The 23726-nt window shown below is 41.5% G+C and overlaps 1 protein-coding gene across 1 annotated transcript in view; it reads right to left on the bottom strand.

The window, feature by feature from the left end:
• Positions 1-16881, bottom strand: part of MYOZ2 (myozenin 2) — a 167083-nt gene extending 150202 nt beyond the window's left edge. Inside the window, exon 1 of the mRNA XM_082243004.1 lies at positions 16572-16881. Coding sequence (XP_082099130.1) covers positions 16572-16731 — 160 coding nt within the window. The 5' untranslated portion in view covers positions 16732-16881. The remainder of the gene's footprint in view (positions 1-16571) is intronic.
• Positions 16882-23726: the final 6845 nt, after the last annotated feature.

The following is a 23726-nucleotide window of genomic DNA, read 5'->3' as shown; positions in this document are numbered from 1 at the left end:
TGGCTTCAATAGGCTAGTAAACTGATGGTGGATGTGAAAAACCAAACATTACAGAAGCCAATGATTGTGCAAGGAGCAAGGTGCTTTTCAAAGTGTAAAATTCAGTAAACCAATAGCAAACGTTCAGCATTTGTGTCACCGATGGATAACAGTATGTTGTATAGGGTACTGCAGTTGGCATGTTATCAAAGAATCCTAAATAGGCTGATTTATAAAAACACAAAGGATGGCTGATTGATTACCATGGCCAGCAATCATATTATTTTTATAGTGCCTTAAAACTGAAGTGTAGGTATGGATATTTTTGCATTGTTACTTTGGTGTAGCTTGGACCAATATACGTATGCATGTGCCATTCCTATGGGATCCCCACAGAAGATGGAAATGCAGTAGGCACTACTACTACAGTAATCACTGCTAACTTCCAGGTCCAGTGCCAGGTGGCTTCCTTGCTGTTTAGTTAACACAGGAGGTCATTCATGCAGCATGGGATTGCATTGAGAGAATGCAATGTGTGGAAAGTATTCTCTGTATAGCACTAATGCCAATCAAACAACCTTATGTGTTTACAATGCAGCAGGGCTGCTACTCGGCACAGAACCCGGAAAGCTAGCGTCGATCAGAGTAGTAGCACCTCCTATTACAAGGATTTTTATTTAAAGTAACTATGCAAATATATCAATATCTACATTTCAGCTTTAGATACTGACTACCTCACTTGAGTTTTTCAATATTTGTTTAGTGCTACAACCTGTCACAAGTGAGTTGAGTTGCTAATGATCAATAAAAAAAAAATCTATAAAAGTCTATAAAATCAAAATGAAAAAATTACACAATTTTCCAAATTAACAACAAAAAAAAAATGATAAGTCGTGATTACAAAAGTATTTTACTGTGACCCTTTGGTGCAACCAACTGCCTTTGGACATTATATTTTTAGTTGAAAGAAGCGTCACATACTCTGTCATGTTTCACAAGCATTGTGACGTACTGTTTAAGGGCCTTATCACACCAGAAACTGCAGGATCATATAAAGAACAGGTCAAGGATGAATCATGAGGCTGCTGAATATGAAGTCAAATGATTGGTCAAGATCATGGAAATTCTAGAGATGCATTACAACTGAAAACGGGGATGAAATTGGCGAAAAAAGACCGATCTGAGTTGGATGTAATTTTCAATAAAACACTGACATTTTCTTCAGCAGTGTTATCTAAATTAAATGTCAACTTGCATATCTGTCTATCTGGGGCAATTAACATTTCTGCATTTGGAGAAATGCAAAAACCAATCGCCACCATAATCTTCTGGTGTGGCAGGGATTAAAGGATCCAAGGAACCTGTGGCTTGTACTAGGAAGGGCGAACAGAGGAACATACCATAATAACATTAGTAAACAGATTGTAGTGGCCCAAAACTGCCACTAGATGTCAGTCTACTCTAGAAAACTGATAACCTTTATGCAGTTCAATACAACAAAGAACATTTTTATGAAAGTGGGGCAGAACAGTACAGCTTCTATGAATGGAGGAGGTGGAACAAAATAAGCAGCATAATTGGCCCCACACCAGAAAATGGTGGCAATGTGGGTGGGGGAGTATTGGAGGAGAAAGATTTCAACTAAATGATAAGCTAGCAGCACAAAGGACACATCTGATTGATAGTATCTCATGTCCCTTGTGCTGTGTTTTTTTATTTTTATTTTTTTTTTTTACTAAATTAAGGATAGTGTTGCACTGCAGCCAGTATGACACAAGCCTCTTTATGTCTTCATGCTAATCTCAACATAGCATCCACCTGCTTACAGTAGCTATGCTGCAGCAGTTACTATATACTGAAATTATATAGGATATAATACAGGAGAGGCTGGGAGCATTACCATTTGCCAATCTGATTTCTGCGCACAAAGCAAGTGAAAGTCAAAATTCTCTGCATTGCCTTGCAAAACACAGGCTCTGCAAACTCCCAGCTAAAATTACCAAATTTGACCCGGCAATACCGGAATTTAGCTTTGATTATCATTACCTGAATGGTCACATCTCTGGATTCTGGAATTATTACACTGTACCTAGAGTACCTACTATAAGACTAATCAGTCACCTCCTTTCAATCACACTGCTCAAGAGTTGCAATTCAATGTGCCAATGAACTTTAAGCCAATGTCAGGGTAAAAAAACTTTGCATCATCATACCTCCCAAAGTCACTAATTTCAGTGCACCAGCCATTGTAACTAACTCTGTTCTACCTGCAGCAGTAAATCCAAGGTCTGGAAACATGGACCTGTCACAGTTTGCTTAGTACATAGTTCGCAGAGAATTCACGAAGACCAGCCTCACCAAATCTGATGACAAACCTGTAAATTACAGAGTCTGGAAGTCCAGCTTCTAAGCCATAATATAGGTATCACAGATACATAGGAACTAGAGCTGCTTATCAGGGGCTAGGTGCTCAATCTACTTAACATACCAAGAGACTCAATGCAGTTCATATTAACAGCCCTGTCACAGGTCTTAACATGTCTTAATGCTGCTTGGAACAGAAATAAGCTTAGCTTTGGCAGCCCAGAAAAGGCTTGGGGCAGATTTAAGCATTGCAGCCCAGAAACCATTGATAATTCAAAAGGTTGCATGGCTTTCTGAAGATACCTGGCAAACACAATCCAAATATTCAATCACTCAGTAACCTTCCCTTGGGGCTTCATCTCTTCAAGACCAACTTCCACCTACCTTTCCTCAGTTACCCAGATACAGCCTGTGGGGTCAACCTGATGGTCACTAAGCAAACATAGAGCAATCAGTAAAAATGAGTAGCACTTGGATCAAAGTACAAGGAAGAAAATCAAGCCACTTTTCCTACTTTTTTGAGTTCATAAGGAGATATGCAGAAACCAAGAAGGACTCAAGATTCTCCTATGAAGCATCAAACCCCTCAATCCCCTTTCTCCAAACCCCACATGCTCACACATCACATGTAGGGTGTCAAGACCAAGATCTGTACCTGTAAATTCTGCTGTGTCTGGCAGTATCTCTTCTTGCTGAGCCATCTGAGAGGCTGGACAGCAATTCCTTGGACAATCTTGTTTTGTACCTTGTTTCTTGTGAACCTTGAACTCTTTGCTCCTCCCATGAACATTCTATTTAAGTCATGGCTTTACACTTCCTGTTTGCCAGATTATTGCGCTCTCTCCAACCAATATCTGATGCTTTTCACTCCTGCTGCTGTCAGTATCTTTGCTACCACCCATTATGGACATTTGCCTTGTTCCTCAACTATGTGTAGGCAGGTGCAGTCTGCTTTCCCCACAGCAGGTGGCGCTCAAACAGCAGCAGAATTGCAGAGGGAGAGGAAGTCTATGGTTTCCTGGGTCACTGGGGCAGCTATCTGATTAGATACTGGTGCCACATGTGACTCTGGCGCTCATCTTAAATTAAGCAGAGTCTATTTAAGACCCTGGCCCCAGGCTTGGACATATTCCACATGTGGGTAGCGTATGGACCGGTCACCTGTCTGTCAGGGTGAGTGCTTAGTGGTAGGGAGATGTTCCAGACGAGTAGGGAAAGTTCAGGGACACACCATCCTTCCTGGATGCCCCACTTGGGTATGGACCGGCCAGGCCGAATTCCGTCCCTCGAGACAGACACTGTTGGCACAACTGATACCTACTGCTGAACTCATCGCTGTACATTCTGTGAGTGCTCCCAGTTGAATTTTCTTCACGCCGGGCTAGTTTTGCTTCTCTGAACTGTACTTTAAATACTGTTCTGTTTCTGCAGCTGGACTTCTGTAACATATGCTTCTGCTTGATCTCCACCTGCAACCACTTGTTACTGACCTTTGGCTTTTTGGCTTGTTTACTGACTACACTTCTGTTTTATCCCTACTTGCTATATCTGCTTCTGGACTGTTGACATGCTCACTTCCTGGTGGGGCGATCATGAGAACAGTGACCTGGTACTAACACACAACAAAACCCATCTCCACCATCAGGAGCTCTGGTGAATACCGGTTAGTGCTTACATGGCTGCTGTTAGAAATCACGGGGCCCCGTGCAGCCTACCTGGCAGGGCCCCCCCCCCCCCCCGAATACGTCAAGGCAATATTTTCACAAAAAATACACTAAAATCATTATTAGCGGACACAAACATAACAGAGAACCTGTGTGAATTAGGCCTTTTTAATTGTTTTTTTACATTTTTAAAAAATTTATGTTTACAATTATTTTATTTTACAATTTTGTTATTACTTTTTTCACAGTTTGTTATTTTTTTTACAGGACAGGGAAGCCTGAAGCGCTGTGGGAGGGAGGGGACTGCACACTGAAAGGGGGGCACAAAGGGGGACCAGGAGCAAGTAGAACAGGGAGAGGGGATCGGTGTCAGAGAAGCAATTACAGGAATGATGCCCTGTGTCTCTCCCTACAGAAGCTGAAAGCTTGCAGGAGGGGGAGAAACTGGCTTTCAACTGCTGCAGAGAGCTGCACAGGGCTTCCTTCTGTATTTGCCCCTCCGCCTGACCTCACCGATTCCCAATGCTGTTGGGGCCCCCCTGTGTGCCTGGGCCCCCTACAGGAGGACTGGTATCAGCGGCCCTGAGTTCTTAGACCCAGCACCTCGGGTGAACCCATGTCTCATCTGCCAGGGTGACCTGCTTGTATACCTATCCTGCTGGTTGGTGGGAGCATCTCTACTGCTATAGCTTTTGGTCTCCGAGCCTGACCCCTGACCATGACACAGGAACTGCAGAGGTTTGTTGTATGTGAAAAGGACTGATATTTTGTCTGTACACACTACTGTCCCTGGAAAGACTGATCAAAGCAAGAAAATGGAGAACTCAAACCGCCCATATAATGTCCCATAATAACAAACCACATCTGCTTAAGAAATGTATTGGCCCCTGCAAGCACAAGGAACTTTGAGGGAAATTAGAGGTTTTCTTCAAATGTTGCGCCTCCACATAACAACTTGCTAAAGACTGCAAGGCTATTGTTAAGTGCATAGACTGCAACAGTGATGATCACATACAAGCGTTCCATCCACTTTTAAACAGTCCCACTCTGTGCACAGATAACGCTTCTGTAGCAAAGCAAGGCAAGAAGATCAAAACAGCACAGGCAACACAGACCAAACAACACCGCCTATGCCAGTATTCTCTGCATGTACTGATGTATGTGGAGGAGGACTCTGTAACAAATTCTGTGCCAAGGACACCCTAAAAGTCACCCTGAACAGGCTGTAGGACTAAATACCCTTATATACGATCAGAGTAACCAATCTCTGAAAAGATGAATTTTTATTGACCTGTTAAATATAACAGGAGATGCCCTACCTTACACCCTGGGCACCTGTAAGGGCATTATGCTTCAAGCAAGAGAGTGTTGTGGTGGCTCCTGTGAATGGCAGCATAGAAATACCTTTGCCCACTTTCATCAAGTGAAACTGGATTCCAAACAGGGAGTAGATCCGAACTCCTGAAGCTGCCTCTAAACACCCACACTTGAAGAACATAGATAACCATATACCAGCCCTTGAAAAAAGCAGATATCCTCCTGATTTTTAGCAGAGTTATCTTACGAGAGGACAAGATTCACCAACAAATCAACAGGCCACATAATGCAACATATGCCCAATGCCTGGATCTTGGCTGGATCATCATAGGCAATGTCAATCTGGGTAAAATCAGAAGGTATTCCATCGTTTTTTCCTTCAAGACACACATCCTGTTAAATGGATGCATTACTTGTTTCGAACAGTGTCCAGACCACTACAATGTGAAGGAGACTATGCAGCAAAGGTATGTAAGCTTACATCTCACAAATCAATAAGTAGGCACTTTATTTTCTGAGATGATACCTTTGCCACCACAATGTTCAATGTACCCACTGAAGACAATGACTTGGCACCAATGGAAGACAAGGAATTCCTGAAAACTAAAGCTAAACATAAAAAGGCTCAGTTTTTTTTTTGTTATGGATGAATGAAAGAAGCTGAACCAATTTCCACTTCCACACTTAAGGTGGATAGGGAAATCCTCCCCACTGCATCATTTTACTCTGACAGCGGGATTCCCCTGCCATCAGAATACACTGATCAGTGCACAATGGCTGCTTGCACTAATCAAGTGAAAATATACCAACAAGCCCATTTCTGAAAAGTCAATCTACTTCTCAAGAACAGGAATGGCTATACATAGATCAAAACTCATCCAGTTCCTGCTGAACGGGCAGTATTTTAACTCATGTATGGCCAGCTTTAGAGTAAGGAGTTCTACCTGGATAACCCCAACAGCCAAGTAGTATCTCTACCCTTTTATGCACCTTAAGGGGGAAATGTACTTACTGTAACTGCAACACAAATCCTATTGTAATTGAATGTTATATAAAATGATCTTTCCTTTTCAATCTGCAGCTCTGTAATTTTCTGTAAAATGCAATGCAATATGGAAACCTGGAGGTGTTCTCTACACAGATGGTGTACAGCAGTGGTCCTCAACTCCGGTCCTCAGGGCCCACTAACAGGCCAGATTTTAAGTATTACCTTGGGGAGATGCAGACTAGAGTACTGCAATCACTGAGCAGCAAATGATATCACCTGGCATGTATTTCAGTTATCTTGCAAATCTGGCCTGTTAGTGGGCCCTGTAGGCCAGGGTTGAGGACCACTGGTGTACAGAACGCCCCCGAGAAATGTCATTTCTGCCTGTGTGATTGGCTTATTAATTTTCCCAGAAGTCTGCACTAACATACATGTAAGATTTTGGGCATCCCCAACAAAAATGTCAATTTGGTGAGATATTCCCAAGGGGAAATCACTTCTAAAGGGATACAGGCCCTGCCACTTTCCTCATTAGAACCCTGCAAGTGTAGTAGCTGATTGATAATTATAAAATCACTCCTATTCACATCCACTTTGCACACGGAGCAGCTATTTCTTCAGAATAATAAAAGGTAGTGTAGCACTACTCCCATGGAAGCTGCTGGTTATGGATTCCCCTGGGTTACCCATAGCAACAACTTGACAATATAGCATAATCTAAGTACTTGGCTCAGTCAGAAAACAGTCCAGTGGTTTGGGTTATTGTTGTTTTATTGGAGAACTGGGATGAGAGAAGGGATGAGTGGGATACTCCAACTGAATAAACTATGCACAATTGCTGGGACTTCTATGTAACGCTGAGTGCGGCAAGGCCATTGCTTCACCTTGCCACTAAGTGAAGAAGAATTAATGAACTTTACTGTACTGTGAATCGCTCTTCAGGGTCCTACTCGGCACCCCTTTGTCCCTACTCTTCAGGGTTCTATACGGCACCCCCTTTAAGCTGACGCTCTGTGTGAACTGACCCCTTGATCCTCTGACTTCACTGGAGTGGTCCCCCTTCCTGGGCAGACCCTTTGGCAAGTCCCCTGGTACTCACGGACACTGTTTTTCCTGAAGACGCAAAACGAATTGCGAAATGCATTGTGGTCTTACCCTGATCGTCTGACCCTACAACGTCACTTCCTGCTATCGGTGGAACGCACGGCGGAACGCACGCCGCTATCACAAACACCACCAGTCACTGCGAATCCCTGGGAGGATCCCGATCGTGGATAACATCCAGAGGCATTCATATACTAAACCAGAGCCTTCCTATTAGTGCTTGGAAAGCACTTTTAAATGTAAGCACCCATTTTATTTTTTATATGTGTTTTAGAATAAACGGCATTACACTATGTTGGCTTCCTGTCTCCTATTCTCCCCTTACTGAGATACACATTCAGAAATCCTGCATTGGAGATTACTGCTGGAGAGAGCATTTTTAACCCCTTGAAGCCTTAAAAGTGAGCCCTAAGTCCATGATCCCTGGAGGAAAAGAGTGGTTTCCTATCCATACATTGTAAAACGCCTGCAGGGTCTGTGTGACCCACGTCCTTCTGGTGAGCAGATATTAAAATAACACTATGCCCACAGGACCGCACGTTGGGATATTGAATATCTGATTCACTCCTGAAGAATTTATTATTCACCACGGGAATCACTATATGGACTGAATAAGCCCAATTGTGGCACACTTTGCACATTTTAAACCACTTAAATTGAGTTTTATTGCTCTTAAGTCACTCTGATAGACACCAGCACATTATCACTTGTGTCACCAACATCTCAAGTTTGTGTTATAAACTAGTCCAATATTCAGTCATTGTATGAATATTTTCACCCAGCACTGCACCTATATGTATCTATATTATTTTCTATTGAAAATATAATATATTTTTTTTATTATATCAAGCACAATATTCAGCACTGGCACTATTAGTTCTAATAATTTTGCATTTATAAAATATTTATTTATTTAAGAATTAATTTCTGAGCACTGGCACTTTATCACAAAATATCACTTTATATATTGAATTGTGATTATTTTATTGTGATTATTTTATTGTGATTATTTTATTGTGAGTAATTTTGAGTGTACCTCAGGTGGCACTGATATGCAGCACTGATAAGCACTGATAGGCGGAACTGATGGGCACTGATAGGTGGCACTGATATGTGGCACTGATGGGCACTGATAGATGCCACTGATGGGCAGCACAGATGAGCAGGCACTGATGGGCACTGACTGACATCACTAATGGACACTGATTGAGGTCACTGGTGGGCACTGATTGGGGTCATTGATGGGCTCTGATTGGTGTCACTGATGAGCATTGATTGGTGTCACTGATGTGCAATGCTTTTTCTTTACTGTAATCAGGGTACTGATGATCAGAGCCCTGATTACCCGTCCTGGACTCCCCTTTCAGGAGGAGTCGCTGATCAGCTCACCTCGCCACACACTCTGACAGTGTGAGGCGAGGAGTGCCAATAAATGTCACTTCCTCGTTTACATGCGACTGGATGTGATTGGACACAGCTGATCACATGGGTAAAGAGCCCCGTCATTTTCTCTTTACCAAGATTGGGGTCGGGCCGTGACCTACTTAACCACTACACTGAATACTACACTACGCTATCTAACCAGTACACTGATCTACCTAACCACTACAATAACCACTACACTGACTTACCTAACCACTACACTGACAAATACACTACACTATCTAACCACTACACTGACCTACCTAACCACTACACTAACCACTACACCGACCTACCTGACCATTACTTTGACCACTACACTGACCTACCCAACCACTACACTGACCACTACACTGACCTATCTAACCACTACACTTACCACTACACTGACCTACCTAACCATTACACTGACCACTACACTGACCTACCCAGCCATTACACTGACCACTACACTGACCAGTACACTACACTGACCTATCTAACCTCTACACTGACCTACCTAACAACTACACTAACCTCTACACTGACCTACCTAAGCATTAAAGACCACTACACTGACCTACCTAACAACTACACTAACCTCTACACTGACCTACCTAAGCATTAAAGACCACTACACTGACCTACCTAACCACTACACTGAACACTACACTGACCTATCTAACCACTACACTGACGTACCTATCCACTACACTGACCACTACACTGACTTACCTAACCACTACACTAACCACTGCACTGACCTACCTATCCACTACACTGACCACTACACTTACCACTAACCACTACACTGACCACTTACCACTACACTGACCACTACACAGACCACTACACTAACCACTACACTGACCTACCTAACTACTACACTGACTACTACACTAAAAACTACACTGGCCACTACATTGACCTACCTAACCAATACACTGACCACCCTAACCACTTACTAACCACTACAATAACCAATACGCTGACCTACCTAACTACTACACTAACCACTACACTGACCTACCTAACCACTACACTAACCACTGCACTGACCTACCTAACCACTATACTGACCTACCTAACCACTAAATTTACCTACCTATCCACTACACTGACCACTACACTGACCACTACACAGACCACTACACAGACCACTACACTAACCACTACACTAACCTACCTAACCACTACACTGACTACTACACTAACCACTACACTGACCACTACACTGACCTACCTAACTACTACACTGATTACCCTAAGCACTACACAGACCACTAACTAACCACTACACTGATCACTACACTGACCACTACACTGACCACTAACTAACCACTACACTGACCTACCTGACCATTACACTGACCTACCTAACCATTACACTGACCACTCCACTGACTTACCTAATTACTACACTGACCACCCTAACCACTACACTGATCACTAACTAACCACTACACTGACCTACCTAACCACTACACTGATCTACTTAACCACTACACTGACCACTACCCTGACCTACCTAACCATTACACTGACCACTACACTGACCATCCTATTCACTACACTGACCACCCTAACCACTACACTGACCACTAACTAACCACTACACTGACCACTTACTAGCCACTACACTGACTACTAACTTACCACTACACTGACCACTAACTAACCACTACACTGACTACTACAAAGACCTCACACAACACCCCCCCCTCCCTTTCCCAGTACAATGTACTTCGATGTATCCTCCTTACCTCTCCATGGCTTCCAGCCTCCATCGTCAGGCTCCTCCAGCCACCCAGTCGCTCCTAGGTATCCCCTGCTTATCCAGGCACAGCCGCTTTATCTGCACTCCACCATAGTATTGGCACCATGCACCGCCCCTCCCCTTCTACCTTTCTCTGCACTAGAGTGTTCCTGGGGCAGGGGGAGGACCAATAGGCTGCTGCGGAGGAGCACACCTCATAGGAGTGGGAGCCAATAGACCGACGCAGTACAGCACACTCGGGGCAGTGCGAAGAGGCCAGGTGAGTGGCGCTGCCACACCGGCCCAAGGAGCAGACTTGGGCCCCAAAAATACTTGCAGTCCCAGACCAGTCCACCCCTGCCAGCACTGTCACTGACTGTGCTCTCTAGTGCGCTCTAGGCTGGTGCCTACCTCGTCTATAGGTAGCACCGGCCCTGCTTACAGACAAACTACAAGTGGGGACATTGTTTAAAGTTTATGTGGGGACATAGGACTTTAAAGATAAAGATGCCCATTATAACCATTTTTCTTTGGGTTTGATTATAAAACTATGCAAAGTAATGAAGGAAAGCTTTAGAAAGTGTAAGGCAAATTGATTAAAAAAGCTTCAGCATGGCTTTGAGTCAATAAAAAAACTGGTGCTTTTTCTATCAAAACAAGAGGATTTGTTGCCAAGATCTGTGATCGATTCTATGTTCTAGGACTTGTTTTCTTTGACATAGCTTGACATAGCCAGAGAAGTCTTCTGTCTTTCTCAGCCAAGGTATCTTTACTTCAAAGAGAGGTAAGAAGGAATGGTGCATGTTGCTGCTTTCTTCTTCTGAACTGTCTTCTCTGCCTGCCACAGTCAGCACCTTCGAGGCATGGCTGCAAGTATTGACGTTCATGTTTGCATTATTCTCATCTTGTTCTTCTCTTCCCTCTTGTTTTTCGGATGTTCAAGGTCAAGAGTTATCATTTACATTTGTTTGGACTTGATCTGTAAGTTTAGTGTTTTGAAATTTCAGATTTCACATAGGGACTTAAGTGCTTGGGTGTAACTTTACTTTCTTTTACACTTTTTTCCACTAAACTCTATTTTTTATCATATAGGGAACAAAACACCCCCTATGTGATATTATTTGGTTGTTACAGGTTCTCTTTAATGAACCAACTTTAATAATGTATTTTTCACTCCGATGTCTGACCTGCCCTCATGCTCATGCAGATCGTGCTCCATGAGCTTCTTCCTTAGCCACAGTGGCTGCGTAAAGTGACAGTTGAACCCACTGATATAAATCCTACTGCTGCCACGAAGCAAAGCATGTGTCAGGTGTACACCCCCAGCTGCAGCCTCTGCCACCACAGGGTTTTAACTTACCAAACCTCACGTGTGAACAAGCCCTAAGGTCGGGTAAAAAAAGATCATATATTTAAAAGCTCTGCAAGACCTAGTGCCAGTAGGCAGCATGGGGAAGCATACAGCAGTGTTACACCAGCTTTGTTCCTCTGCAGCTCTGTTTGTTTGCAGGGAGTCAAAAAGACCCACTGTGTAAGCACCGAGTTGCTCCAGTCAGAGCTTACACAGAGGAATGTCTCCCCACTGCCATATAACAGTGATGCCCCAATCACTAAGCACAGCACTATCACATGGAGTGAATTACATCTTGCTCATACTGGGAAGTACCATGTATTTTCTTCAATTCTGACAGTTGAGTGGATTTGCAGTGAAGCAAATTAAAGTATAGTATGTGGTGCTGGGGGAAAGGGGAGCATTAGAACTAACCTAGTTCATTGCCATGCATGGCATGAGTACAGGTTTTCTCTAAATAGTAACTCCACTTTTGTTGAGAAGAAAATAATCTTCTCTGGGTGATAAATGCAGGGATCTTAAAAAATGTTGTTGCAGATTCCTACCTGTTTTTGTTCTGAAGAAATAGTTGTTTGTTTTACAATGTCCTTTGCAGACTGATTCAGAATATGAGTGACTGGTTCATTAAATTCAGCTGATGCACTCTCAGGTGCCCTAATGAGAAAAGTTGCAGGGTCTGCATCCCTTTAGAAGTAATTAACCCTTGTGGAGTATCTCACCAAAAATTTGAATTTCTGTTGCAGAGGATGCCTAAAAATCCAACTTGTATCTCAATGGAGACTTCTAAGAAATCAGTGAGCCAAGCAGGGACATATTTGACAATTTTGGAGGCATTCTGTACACCAACAGTGAATTTTACAGAAAATACAGAGCTGCAGATTGAAAATGAAAGGTCATTTTAATAACATTAAATTACAATATGCAGCATTGTATGTGCTATTGATTTTTTTTTTCCAAGAAAGTGAAATATATTGTTTAACCGCTTGCCGACTGCATACTGGACACATACGGCGGCAAGGGAGATCTCCTGTGCAGAATCTCGTACCTTTATGATCCTACACTTCTGGATATGGGGTGTGCATGTGCACTGCTAGTGCTGGAGCGGGTCCGGCAGACTCAATGTTTGCCGATTATTCGGGAGAGAAGCAGAACGGCGTTCTGCCTATGTAAACAAGTCAGATCGCCATTCTGTGACAAGGGTAGACAGGGATCCTGTGTTTCTGCAAGGCAGGAACACAGATCTCTGCCTTCCCATAGTACAAGCACCTCCCTCACAGTTTGTAAGTCCTAGCCACACATTTAACCCTTTGATCACACCTGATCTTAATCCCTTCCCTTCCCTAGTGCACTGTTTCTCAACTCCGGTCCTCAGGGCACACTAACAGGCCAGGTTTGCAAGAAAACTGAAATACATCACAGGCGATATCATTTGCTGCTCAGTGATTGCAGTATTCCAGTCTGCATCTCCCGAAGGTAATACTTAAAATTTTGCCTGTTAGTGTGTGGCCTGAGGACCGGAAGTTGAGAAATACTGTTCTAGTGTCATTAGTACGGTGACAGTGCATATATTTAGCGTTGATCACTATAATAGTGTCACTGGTCCTCAAAAAAGTGTAAAAAGTGTCACTTAGTGTCAGAATTTTCCACCGCAATGTTACAGTCCCGCTATAAGTCGCTGATCACCATCATTATTCGTAAAAAAAATAAAATAAATAAAAATTCTATAAATATATCCCATATTTTTTAGACGCTACAGTATAACTTTTGCACAAACCAATCAATATACACTTATTGGATATTTTTTAATGAAAAATATGTAGCAGAATACATATTGTCCTAAATCGATGAAAAAATTTGATTTTTTTACATTTATTTATTGGATATGTTTTATAGCGGTAAGTAAAAAATTATGTTTTTTTTTCACAATTGTCTGTCTTTTTTTGTTTATAGTGCAAAAATAAAAACCGCAGAGGTGATCCAATAACACTAAAAGAAAGCTCTATTTCTGGCAAAAAGGAACATACATTTCATTTGGGTACAGTGTCACACGACCGCGCAATTGTCAGTTTAACTAACACAGTGCTGTATCGCAAAAATGGCCTGGTCATGAAGGGGGGGGGGTAAACTTTCCAGAGCTGAAGTGGTTAATTCAAATGGGAAAAATCCAAATTAAGAACATTTAAGTTCCAAGCTATAAAAATGCAAAATCTCCAAAAGTCCAAAGCAGTAAATACTGTATGTACCAGTGTTAATAATAACAATAATAATCAATAAAATATCAAAACTTGATGGGAAATTGTAGGATGACATACAAGTATATGTTAATGTATGTACATTATTGGTTCTGCTTTTAACTTAAGGTACAATGACATTTATTCACAGTAATATGCATTTTTATTGTGTTTATTTTTTAACACTTTATTGGAACTTGTCTATTTTGCAAGCCACAATCTGTTAGCTAATGTGCTCCTAAAGTAAAATGAATGCTTCCACAAATAGCTTGATGAAGTCCTTATTTTGTGTTTCCACATCACGAGGCCACCTAATGAAATGACTGTACCCAATTCTGAAAGTTACTGTTGTGAACACAGTGCGGTTGATTTGCTAAAACTGATTGCAAAACCCTGGTACATCTGTGCATGGTAGCCAATCAGCTTCTAACTTTAGCTTATTCAAAAAACCTTTAAAAAAAACTGGAAGCTGATTGCTTTGTATGCAGAGCTGCACCACATTTTGCACTCTCCAGTTTTAATCAACCAACCCCATTGTCTTCAGTGGGTACATTGAACATTGTGGTGGAAAAGTTATCACCCCAGGAAATAAAGTGCCTACTTGTTGTCTTGTTGTATTCCAGTTTTAGTAAACCAACCCCAGTATGATTATTATTTTTAAAGGTAAGTTTATTAGTGTAAAACACAAAAGAAACTCGAAAAAATACAAAATACAGGACTGTTGTTTAGTATCACAAGTGTCAAAAATTCAAGAAACAAGGAGTCAATTCCTTAGCCACAGCATATAAACATTTATCCCTTTTTTTTTTCTATTTTATTTTTTTCATTTTTTTATTAAACCAACAAACCCATGAGTATCTGCAAATCATTTGCGAACCACTGGTGAAACATATAATCGTTTGTAAAGAGTGAGAACAAATCATAGCGAGTAAGAAATTCACAACAATAACAGGCCATTATATCCATATTACATTACCCACCAACCCTCTGTGTGCCCATTATACCTTGCCTCTCAGACATCAAGAGATCCCGAAACTCATGCCACCCAGTCCTGCCACAGTTTATCCATTTTTTTAGGGCAACCTCGTGCCAGATATGGTAACTTATACAGTGGTAATGCATTATTGACAAGTTCCACCCACGCCCCTACACCAGGAGGATCTGTTTTCTTCCATCGGAGCACTATCATCTTTTTTGCATAAAAGAATAGAATTCGAATCGTAATAGGACCTTCTGGGATTGCCTAAGATCCTACCCCAGTATAATTATTACATGGTACCTGCACAGTATGCACCATAAATGCTTATCATCTCTCATTAACCAGACAGCACATGACATTTTCATCATTTATAATATCTTAAAACAATTGAACATCTCGCACTTTAAAACTGCACAAAACAACTTGTTGTTAAGTACTGTGCTGGCTCACAAATCAGGTGATTCGTAGCCTCTCATAAATAGATCTCGATATTCATATTTACAGCAAGACACAAAAGTAGTCGCTTAGCAACCCAATCTTCATAACTGGCCGGGTTCTTAACTTATAAAAGCGTCAGAATTGTGGCTGTCTGCCTACTGTAGACATTTCTAGAAAGGGCTTTAGCAATATCCAGTTTTCACATATGCTTATTAGAATATTAGCATATTTCACGTGTTTGTGCATCATACCTATTGGGAAGAAACCAAGGTGCAAACTGATGTCATGTGGTTAGAAGCAATTTATGTTGGAATGTGTTTAATTACTCCTGTATTAAATACTGGCAATTATGCTTTAAGATAAGTTCTTAAACCAAAAATAAATAATACAAATTATAGACCAAATCAATGCGACCTTTCTGTTACCATCTGTATATAAAGGACAAGTTTACAAAAATAAAATCCCTCACCTTTTAAAAGGGTAAGTTTTGGTAGAAAAATCAAATATACATTTTTGGTAATATGTTACTGTGCACTACAAATCTTTTTTTTTTTTTTTTTTTTTATGGACAAATCAGGACTACATCTTGTTCTTATGCTGAATAAAAAAATGATTTACTATGTTCATAGGTAGTGCTGAAATGTAAGTGATCTTCCAAGCTCCATCATGCTTTGATGCCATCCAGGTCATGAAAACTGAAGGACAATGAAAACTGGTGAAGTCATCTCTGTACATAACAAACACTTGAAAACATTTAATTAGTGTGGATAATGCCCTAAATTTAGTCCTGTGAATGTTCTCTAAACTTTCATATCTACAAGAAGACAACAACCAGAAATGCTCATCATCATAAACCATCCTGAAGAAGCTTAAATCAATGTTGTCATTATAGGAAAATTAAAGTATCACAAAATATATGAAGAAAGGGCTATAGTTATATCCCTAAATGTGCCAAGAGTTGCTAAGCTGCAGACAAAAGTTCAACTGTGTACGTACCTTTGGTGGATGGAAAGCAAGCAGCCTCTTTGAATGAATTGTCCCTGCTTCTCCTAGGAGTCTGAATGACCTTCCAACTCCTGGACAGGCTTTCCATGCATAGTAACTTGTATGGAGGCAAACCAGTGGTCTCACTCTTCACAGCCTGGTATCTCAGTGACATCAGCTCTCTAAATATAGATTTAACACTTCAATCCCGGCTATGTTTTTAGCTTAACATGAATGAAACTTAAACTAAATAATGTCTTCATTTTTTATTGGAGGTCATGTATTGATCTTGGTAACAGTGATAGGTAGTAGAACCGTTGTCTTGTGGGTAATTAATATGATTAGTGTATTTCTCAATGTATTAGGCTCATGGCACTTTGTTAGAACAATGTGCTGTGGTGTCACATGGTATTTCTCAGTTTGGAGGTCATCTGTCAGAACTTTTTTTTTTCTTGTAACATGAACTGCACTTGTGTTCTGTCATTGCTGCTGCCTTCTGCTCTGCAGCCCATAAATACTCCTGCAAAATGCCTTTGTACATGACATTAATCCTTTTAATTATAGCTAAAGCAACTTTCTAACAATTGTTTGTGAGAACAAATAAATAAACCAAAAACATTCATATTTCTTACAGGTTTTTAATACCTTTATTATGTATACATTTTTATGTGGCTCAGATTATAGGAAAAGATTAGGCTATGACCAATGTGCAAAATGGTGTATCTCATAGGAATAAGGACAGCCTTTTATATCCAGGGTGCCTGCTGAGTTCTCCAGGGATGTCTTGGCAAAATGCCTAAAAATTGCCTCAAATTGACCAAAAAATGTCAACAAGTCAGCAGGTGGATCAAGCTTGCCTTTTTTTTTTTTTTTTTGTTACTCGAAGCCACAGGTTTTAATTATGTAGCATTATAACCTTGGGCACCATGCGGGCCAGCTGCTGCCACTCTAATAACCAGTGATGTCATAGGATGATGTGGAGGACATTGGGCTCCTGAGGACGTCCTTGTTTGCCAGTCTCAATCAACACCAGGATCACATTAGCTGAATGAGGGAGAAAATCGGGGGGAGAAGAGAAATGCTGGAATACTAGTCAGTACCAGTGTGAAAAGGTATATTTGCTTTGTAAAAATCAACCACCCCCCCTGTTGGGTGTCCTATTATGCTGCATAATCTAAAACTATTTGTTTGTTTTTTGTCATTCAAAAAAGGGTGTCCTGAGATTGTGCATTATTGTAGAGGGTGCCTTGACTGAAAAAAGGTAGAGAAAAACTGCCGCAGGATATTGGCAAAAGAATGGTGCTATCAACCCCAAGAAGTACAGAAGCCTACAGGATTGTTTTTTTTACCTTTCATGCTGCTATTTAGTACATGAAGGGGGCCCACATATATTAAATGGACTTTGTCTTTAATTGCAACATCCGATTTAGCAGATAGCAATTCCTTTTTTGCAATGGCTTCTTAATTGCACTTAACTATTTATCATTTCACAGTAAAGTGGACTTTAACTCAAAAAGTGAAGGTTTGCTATTTAAAAGAAACTACCTTGAATTCTAGGTATAGAATAGCAGTGTGCTTTCTGACTTCACTGTGTCTAGGGACTTCGGTTTTTTAGTCATGGAGAGGCAGCTCTGACCAAAGGAAGCAAAGTTCAAAGATAGGCACATCCACACAGAGAAAATGCAGAAGAAGCCATGGTAAGTCAGTAACAGGGAAAATATCAGCTGTTGGGGGACCACAGGCAATACTGAGGACTAGTCTTTAGTCTTCTGTCCTTCTTTCTATAGGCCCATCTTCCATAATTTAGGTTCTCTTTTAGGCTTATGCATTGTTAGGATACTTGCTATTTCCCACCATTGGCCCATCGTAACCAGTGATACTGGACAGCTCACTGACACAGACACTATATTGACTTACTTATTAAATATTGTTTTGCAATGAAAAATAATTGGTACATTTTGGTATCCATATAAGTAAAAGATTATATCTGTTTCATTTTTTCTGTTCTGCCAAGACTCTTAGATCTGCTCAGTCCCCACTGACATACCCGGTTAGAGGTAGAGAACCACTCACACCTGGATAACTTAAGCATTAGTAAGTCACAAATGTATAACAATGCACGCAAATAAGACCAAAAACTACCAGATGATAAATTAAGAAAGTGTATTATATCAAAGCAGGTAATAAATGCAAGATTTATCATCAAGCAATAAACAATTCAAAGTTGTAGAACTAATAAAGTGAATTCTGACTTTTTACCAGAGGAAATACCTAAAGCTACTCTAAAGGCCTGTACACACGTAGCGATTGTCGGCCGTAAATATTCGGCCAACGTCCGATCGGCCGATTGTCGGCTTGTTAGTATGATGCTTCCGACAACCGACTGCGACTTTTCGGCCAAACAGAATCTGGTGTGCAGGCCTTAAAATTTTTGTTGGCCAACACCAGAACGGCCGATTGTTCCTCAGTCAGTACAGAATTCGGCCGACATACAGCAGATGAGAAAGACTGGGCATGCTCAGAGAAGAAAAAACACAGGGAAAGTTAACCATCACATGACATCACTTCTGCAGTCGGCTGTTGTTGGCCGACAAAATTCGTGTGCAGTCTTTAGCACTTTTCAACCGACAAGACAGCACCGGACAAAAGACGGCCGATCGTTCGGCTGACAATCGCTACGTGTGTACGGGGCTTTAGTCTAAACTTTAACTGAAATAACTAATAATGAGCAAAATCAGACCCAAATAACTCAATGATGTTCTTGAGTGCACTCTAGTGATGCCCCAGATATGGGTATCTGTAAGTGTTTCTAAGCGGGGTATCCCTATATGGTGAAAGTGAACACCTGGTGCCTCAAGGTTAGTGTTGGCCAGCTTGTGGTGGGGCCCTCGTGTCAGTGGCGCGCAAGAGACTGTCTCTTTAAGAGTGGGTGGTATATAGCTGCGGGGCTGCTAAGTAATGAACAAATGATGTGGAACTTAGTGTAGCAAGGGGTTAAAGCTGTATCTCCTCTCCTGGCAGGCGACAGTTCCAGTTTCACACACTTGGCGATTAGTAGTCCTGACATCCGGTCCTGGAGGCCCAGTCTCTAAATGCTGGGTCACAAACTTGCAATTTCTGGCAGTCTCAGCAGCTGGTCTGTCTTCCCTATGAAGTAAGCAGTCAGGCTCCAGAAGTAAGCTCCCTCAGTGGCTGTGGGACGTCCTTCTGCAGGTTCTCTCAGCATGGCTTCCCTCTGCAAAATACTCCTAGTATATCTCTTTTGCCCATGAAAAGCAGCCATGTCTCTCCTCCCCTATATATAATGATCTTGCCCCCTGTAGTTTAGAGTCCATCTGTCCTCCATACACTTGTATTGAGCTCTCTCTCTGCTAAAACTATAAATCCCGGTGTCATTTGTGGCAGTTACATCCTCCCAGGCTGCTGATTGGATCTGATTCCCTTCATTCCGGTGTTTGCCTGGAGCTGGCAGGGCTCCGCCCTTGTCCTATCGGGCTATTTAGCTGCAGTCAATCAGGCTCTCATTCTGTTTAGCTTTTGGCAGGGCTCCATCCTTGTCCTCTGGGGCTATTTAGCTGGGGACAATCAGGCTCTCATTCTGTTTAGCTCTTGGCAGGGCTCTTTCTTTGTCCTCTGAGGCTATTTAGCTGCAGGCAATCAGGCTCTCATTCTGTTCAGCCCTTCATGTAGTGGGGATTTTTGGGAACACCTACATCAAGCTCTTCACACTACTGGTAAAATCTTTTTGGGGTCTTTGTCACCCTCTTCACACTATATTTCTCACTTTGTTTACATTTTCTGGCCGTACTTTTTGGTCATCTAGTTTATGTTTTGTTTGTTTTTTTACCATGCACTATGGTCTTTACCCCCATTTTATCCTTTGGTCACTGAGCACGGTTTGGTGTCTTTCACGGATTTCCCTCAGTACCTTTGAATTTCCCATGGCTTTGGTGAACACATTATCAGACAATAATCTCTACTCTACCTTTCTACTTATTAGCATATACTTTTCACTTTTCAATGCATATATATAATTTTTTTTTTTTTTTTTTTTTTTAGATTAGCACCTGTCTACCTGTATGTTCACATCTCATGCAATGGTTCCATATGTCCTGGTTTCCTCTCTGGATGCCTTCCTGTCTCTTATCTCCCCTCCCCCTTTGGACTGGGTGGTTCATCCTTGCCACGTCCCCAGATCTGATGTCTGGCCTGGTGCATTAATTTCTTCTCCCCCAGATGCTGGGTATATTTTTGATGCAGACATAAGTGATGAGGCAATTTTTTTTCTGTGTATTTTGTGTATTTCTATACAAACCTACATACAGTATTATACATTTACAGGTAATTATTTGGCTTTGAGCTCCTGATGAGTGGACAGGGATCCACGAAATGCATAGAGCTGCTTACAGTATCTCACAAAAGTGAGCACATCCCTCACATTTTTGTAAATATTTTATTATATATTTTCATATGACATCACTGAAGGAATGACACTTTGCTACAATGTAAAATAATGAGTGTACAGCTTGTATAACAGTGTAAATTTGCTGTCCTCTCAAAATAACTCAATACACAGCCTTTAATGTCTAAGCCACTAGCAACAAAAGTGAGTACACCCCTAAGTGAAAATTTCAAAATTGGGCCCAATTAGCCATTTTTAAATTTGATGTTATCGCTCTCACTTTCTCATACTGGTCACTGGAATTTCAACATGGCACCTCATGGCAAAGAACTCTCTGAGGATCTGAAGAAAAGAATTGTTGCTCTACATAAAGATGCCCTAGGCTATAAGAAGATTGCCAAAACCCTGAAACTAAGCTGCAGCACGGTGGCCAAGACCATACAGCGGTTTAACAGGACAAGTTCCACTCAGAACAGGCCTCGCCATGGTCGACCAAAGGAGTTGAGTGCACGTGCTCAGCGTCCTATCCATAGGTTGTCTTTGGGAAATAGATGTATGAGTGCTGCCAGCATTGCTGCAGAGGTTGAAGGGGTGGGGGGTCAGCCTGGCAGTGCTCAGACCATAAGCCGCACACTGCATCAAATTGGTCTGCATGGCTGTCATCCCAGAAGGAAGCCTCTTCTAAAGATGATGCACAAGAAAGCTTGCAAACAGTTTGCTTAAGATAAGCAGACTAAAGACATGGATTACTGGAACCATGTCCTGTGGTCTGATGAGACCAAGATAAACCTATTTGGTTCAGATGGTGTCAAGCGTGTGTGGCAGCAACCAGGTGAGGATTACAAAGACGAGTCTGTTTTTCCTACAATCAAGCATGGTGGTGGGAGTGTCATGGGCTGGGGCTGCATGAGTGCTGCCGGCACTGGGGAGCTACAGTTTATTGAGGGAGCCATGAATGCCAACATGTACTGTGACATATTGAAGCAGAGCATGATCCCCTCCCTTTGGAGGTATTCCAACATGATAACGACCCCAAACACACCTCCAAGATATCTTGCTAGAAGTGGAGGGTTAAGATGATGGACTGGCCAAGCATGTCTCCAGACCTAAACCCTATTGAGCATCTGTGGGGCATCCTCAAATGGAAGATGGAGGAGGGCAAGGTCTCTAACATCCAAAAGCTCCGTGATGTCATCATGAAGGAGTGGAAGAGGACTCCAGTGGCAAGCTGTGAAGCTCTGGTGAACTCCATGCCCAAGAGGGTAAAGACAGTGCTTGAAAATAATGGTGGCCACACAAAATATTGAGACTTTGGGCCCACTTTGGACAATGGCACTTAGGGGTGTACTCACTTTTGTTTCCAACAGTTTAGACATGAATGGCTGTGTGCTGAGTTATTTTGAGGGGACAACAAACTTACACTGTTATATTACAGATTCTATTTTTGTATATGTATATTTTGTTCATGACCTGCCTCATTTAAAGTCCCACAACCTTCGTTTTCTGTTTGGATCCAATTCTGCACTGCCAGGAGGATGGGGGGAAAGCAGAGAGTGAGCAGTTTTACACAGTTCCACACCTGTTAGCTGTTCTAGAAAAAGGCAGAGAAGTTGTCTGTATTACACAGCCCATTACTCTTTCCATAATATGCAGTGTCCAAAAGCATAGTGGTGGGGGAAAAAGGCAGGGGATAATAGAGCCTGCACATGCAGCACACCTTTGTAGACAGAAAAGTTACCGTGCAAAATTGGCCCTTACCCCTATTGAAGGTTCAAAAAACAAATTTTGGGACAGAAAAAGACGGGGCTTTGCGGGCCTGTGGGAGTGGAAGGATCAGAAAGTAGAACCAGTAGTAAAATCAAAAATACATTTTATTGGTTTATCAAAATATAAAAAACAAGCATGGATAACCATGCATGTATAATTACGAACAAATATAACATACAATGATTAAAATATAGTGTCACTGTAATTATAGAAACATATCCCACAAGGGGTTAGAAGCGGAAAGAACAAAGCCTGTGTAGGTGGAAGGTAGGTCTCAAGCTGGATTCGGTCACGATAGGTCCCCAGCAAGCCGACGCGTTTCGCTTAAGGCTTCCTCAGGGCCTGAGAGACCCTAACAGACCGATGTTTCTATGAGTAACATAAATATAAGTAAATATACAACAATTTATACATTTAATAATACAGAATGTATACTACTAGTCTTTGCACTTAACTGCATAGAGGTCTTTAAAACCTGGCTCAAACGAGTGCAATATTGACACTAAGTGAGTATTTATACGCTTTGTTCCAATCTCCTGACATAACTAACAACTAGTCCTTCAGTATCCCCTTTGTTTACCCAGATATGACTTTCAGGATATTCTCCACTATCCAATGATTAATCTCATGGAATGGAGATCTTATGATTGTTATATGTGGCTAATAATAATATATAATATATATACTCACATTTCTAGATTGAATGTACCTGAGGGTTATTGCATATATGGATAAATAATCCAGGAAGAGGACAATTATCTGCTAAGGGGCAATTACACCCCAAGAGGCCGAGATTGGAGCTATTTGTAGCAGGTTGGTTATAAAACTATAAAATTATAAAATATAGATTATACTAAAATCATTGGTGTCAGTGTTGTAGACATGGATGTATACCTATTGGCACTCTTATTCACAGCCTTGACCTTGATGATACAACTGCAATCCAACACATCGGATGTAATACAAAAGTGTCTTACTTGACACCTATATAAATTCTGTAT

Source organism: Pelophylax lessonae (genome assembly GCF_965119305.1).
Source record: "Pelophylax lessonae genome assembly, chromosome: 1".
Lineage (NCBI taxonomy): Eukaryota > Metazoa > Chordata > Amphibia > Anura > Ranidae > Pelophylax > Pelophylax lessonae.
The sequence above is the reverse complement of the archived record's forward strand: the minus strand, read 5'-3'. Positions and strand labels throughout refer to the sequence as shown.